This window comes from Glycine max, chromosome 14 (assembly GCF_000004515.6).
Source record: "Glycine max cultivar Williams 82 chromosome 14, Glycine_max_v4.0, whole genome shotgun sequence".
In the NCBI taxonomy this organism is placed as follows: Eukaryota; Viridiplantae; Streptophyta; class Magnoliopsida; order Fabales; family Fabaceae; genus Glycine; species Glycine max.
The window spans coordinates 26,657,193-26,660,411 of NC_038250.2; the positions used below are offsets into that span (position 1 = coordinate 26,657,193).

The 3,219-nt window shown below is 41.1% G+C and overlaps 1 protein-coding gene across 1 annotated transcript; it reads left to right on the forward strand.

Annotated features, from left to right (window-relative positions):
- The first annotated feature begins 573 nt into the window (after positions 1-573).
- Positions 574-3,004, forward strand: LOC100800146 (GATA transcription factor 12). Its single transcript, XM_003545560.4, has 2 exons — positions 574-1,137; positions 1,856-3,004. The coding sequence occupies exons 1-2, from the start codon at positions 847-849 to the stop codon at positions 2,714-2,716; spliced, it is 1,152 nt and encodes a 383-aa protein (XP_003545608.1). The 5' UTR covers positions 574-846; the 3' UTR covers positions 2,717-3,004.
- The last annotated feature ends 215 nt before the right edge of the window (positions 3,005-3,219 follow it).

A 3,219-nucleotide genomic window follows, 5' to 3' on the forward strand; every position in this document is an offset into this window, starting at 1 on the left:
TGACTCTAAACTCTGAACAATTATTTTCCTATCCCGAAATTCCTTTTTAAGTGTAATTGCGACAACTAAATTTGAATCTAACTATCTAAACTTTTTACTACTAGGTCAACTCTAATCGATTCTGCCAAGCTAGTGGTCTCATATATAATTTTAAAATTAATATAATATCTGCATACAAATATTCTTAATACGGTATAAACAAATCAATATATAAAAAAAGAAGAATTAGCAAGAAAATTCAAGATTAGAATCTAATAGTAAGTGTGCAGGTCTCCCTATAGCACAACATAAACCTAATTACATCTATAATCAATATTTAAAATGTTAATGCTCTAGCTAGTGCCTTAACCTTAGAGGACAAAATTGTAAGATTGTTTTTTGTATTAAAACGAGGAGAAAACCGGCAAAGGAAAAGGGCATCAAAGTAACTTCAAGATTAAATTCCTTTGGTTTTTTTTAACTCAACCTCTTTAATTTAATATTTTAGGCTTTTTATTTCACTTTTAATTTTTGCGGCAGGAGACTTTTTTCTCCTCCCTGGTTAAAAAAGAAAATGAAAAAAACGAGGCACAAAAGAAAAGTCCTATAATTTAGGTGTCGCTTGTCCCCTTCAAGCGCAAATAAACCCTCTTCTCTCCTTTTCTCTCTCTCCCAGTCTCCACTCAAAACCACACCCTCTCTCACTTTTTCCTCAAACTCCCTATACTTTCTCACTCACTAATTTTCTTCACTCTTCTTGTTACGTCGTCATCGCCATTTTCCCTCCTAACCTAGAAGAATCTAAAAATTTTATCTTCAAAACAACACAACACAGAAAAAAAAAAAAAACCCTTTTTCTTCTTAGCCATGGAATCACCCAACTCTTCCCCAATTTTCCCACAATTCACCTTCGACACCAACAAGAACAACAACAACCCGGACAACTTCATTGTGGAGGACCTCTTGGACTTCTCCAACGACGACGTTGTCATCACCGACGCCACCTTCGACTCCATCACGACCGACTCTTCCACCGTCACCACCGTCGTTGACAGCTGCAACTCCTCCTCCTTCTCTGGCTCCGACCCCAATACCGTCCCTGATGTCGGTAGCCAGAATCTATCCGACGGCCATTTCTCCGGTGACCTCTGCGTTCCGGTATAGTACATTAGTTAATTAATTATAACAATATATAGTTGTAATAATATTATTATTATTATTTATAACATTAGTTATTTGTATTACTCCTCCACAACATTCAATTATCAAACTAATACAATTCACATCAAGAATCTACCTAAGTTGGTTAAGCATTTTTTGTCTTCGATTTCTTGTGGTAAAACTCAATACATTTCACAACCTCGTAACATAACCGATGAGTAACGTACATGCCTCCCAATACTTGAAATAGCTAACTTGTGTAAACAAATTTCACAACCTCGTAACATAACCGATGAGTAACGTACCAATTTGACCTTTTTTTTTCTCCCGTTAAAATAGCTAACTTGTGTAAACAAATATCACAGCTAGTTTTGTCCTTCTCTCATCCTGCCACGAATTTCAGGAAACGTAACAGAATTATCCACATTTCACGGCCCAAAAACTACTTCTCTTACAATAATTCCTTCAAATTATTACATTTTTAAAAAAAACATTGAAATTTATTCGCTGGCTATAACTAACGTAAATAAATGCTACGGTTGATTACTGCACATGTGGAAGCATTAGCTAGCTGAACATGATGAAATGACCCTGCAAGAAATTAATGTATATACAATAATAACAAATATAGACATTATATTATATCATAGTAATATTTACATTAATGTTTTTTTTTATAGAGCTAATGGTTTTGCGATTGAAATTTGAAAAGCAGTATGATGACATCGCGGAGTTAGAATGGCTTTCGAATTTCGTGGAGGAGTCGTTTTCGAGCGAGGACCTGCAGCAGATGCAGCTGATATCAGGCATGAATGCGCGAAACTACGACGTATCAGAGGCCCGCGAGTTCCACTACGAGCCCACCACCAGAAGCGGGCCCCACACCCCGGAGCCCACCACCAAAAGCGGCGGGCTCCACTATGAGCCCACCAGAAACAGCCCAATATTCAATTCGGAAGTGTCGGTTCCAGCCAAGGCCCGCAGCAAGAGGTCCCGCGGGCCCCCATGCAACTGGGCCTCGCGCCTCCTCGTCCTGTCCCCGACAACCTCATCGTCCTCGGACTCCGAGGTCACCGTTCCTGCTCCCGCCGAGCACGGGCCGGCCCCAGCAAAAAAGGCCGCAAAGGCCGGGCCGAGGAAGAAGGACAGCGGCAGCGATGGCAACGGCAGTGGCGGGGACGGGCGCAGGTGCTTGCACTGCGCCACGGACAAGACCCCGCAGTGGCGGACCGGGCCCATGGGACCGAAGACTCTGTGCAACGCTTGTGGCGTGAGGTTCAAGTCGGGCAGGCTGGTGCCCGAGTACAGGCCCGCGGCGAGCCCGACTTTTGTTCTGACTAAGCACTCCAACTCGCACCGCAAGGTGCTGGAGCTGCGAAGGCAGAAGGAAATGGTGCGGGCCCAGCAACACCACCAGCAGCACCACCAGCAACAACAACAGTTCCTACACCACCACCACCATAATCATAACCATCACCATCATCAACATCATCAGAACATGATGTTTGATGTATCCAACGGTGACGATTACTTGATCCACCAACCCGTGGGCCCCGATTTCAGGCAGCTTATCTAGAAGGTGCTAGTGTAGGACAGCTGCGGTGGAGCCTCTGGTAATTTTAATTTGTAGCGGAGTTATTATATACCCATTAGAGAGTTCTTCTTCGTTTCTCTCTTTCTTTCTTTTTTCATTCTAATTCTGTTAGGGAATGGTTTTTTTCCCCGACTCATAATTTTTTAGTTTATGTAGACTGGTCTCATGAGGACTCTTATTATTTCTTGAAGCCGTTTTTGTTTAGGCCATATTTTGGTAGACTCGATGATCGAAAGTTAATTAATTACTCAAAAGTAAAAAATTTTCCTACTTCATATGTTTTGATATTTTGAACTATTATTCTGACTTTAGTGGTTTTATTATTTTTGACACTGCATGTTTACTTGTATGTTAGCTGTATCTCTGTAATTGGGTCAACAATTAAATAATAAAAAGTTTCTGCAGCTGCCATAGAAAGAAAGAAACTAAAGAAAAAGAAAATGGAGGGCTCCTCTCAATAGATTAAATTGCATGGACAAGGTTTT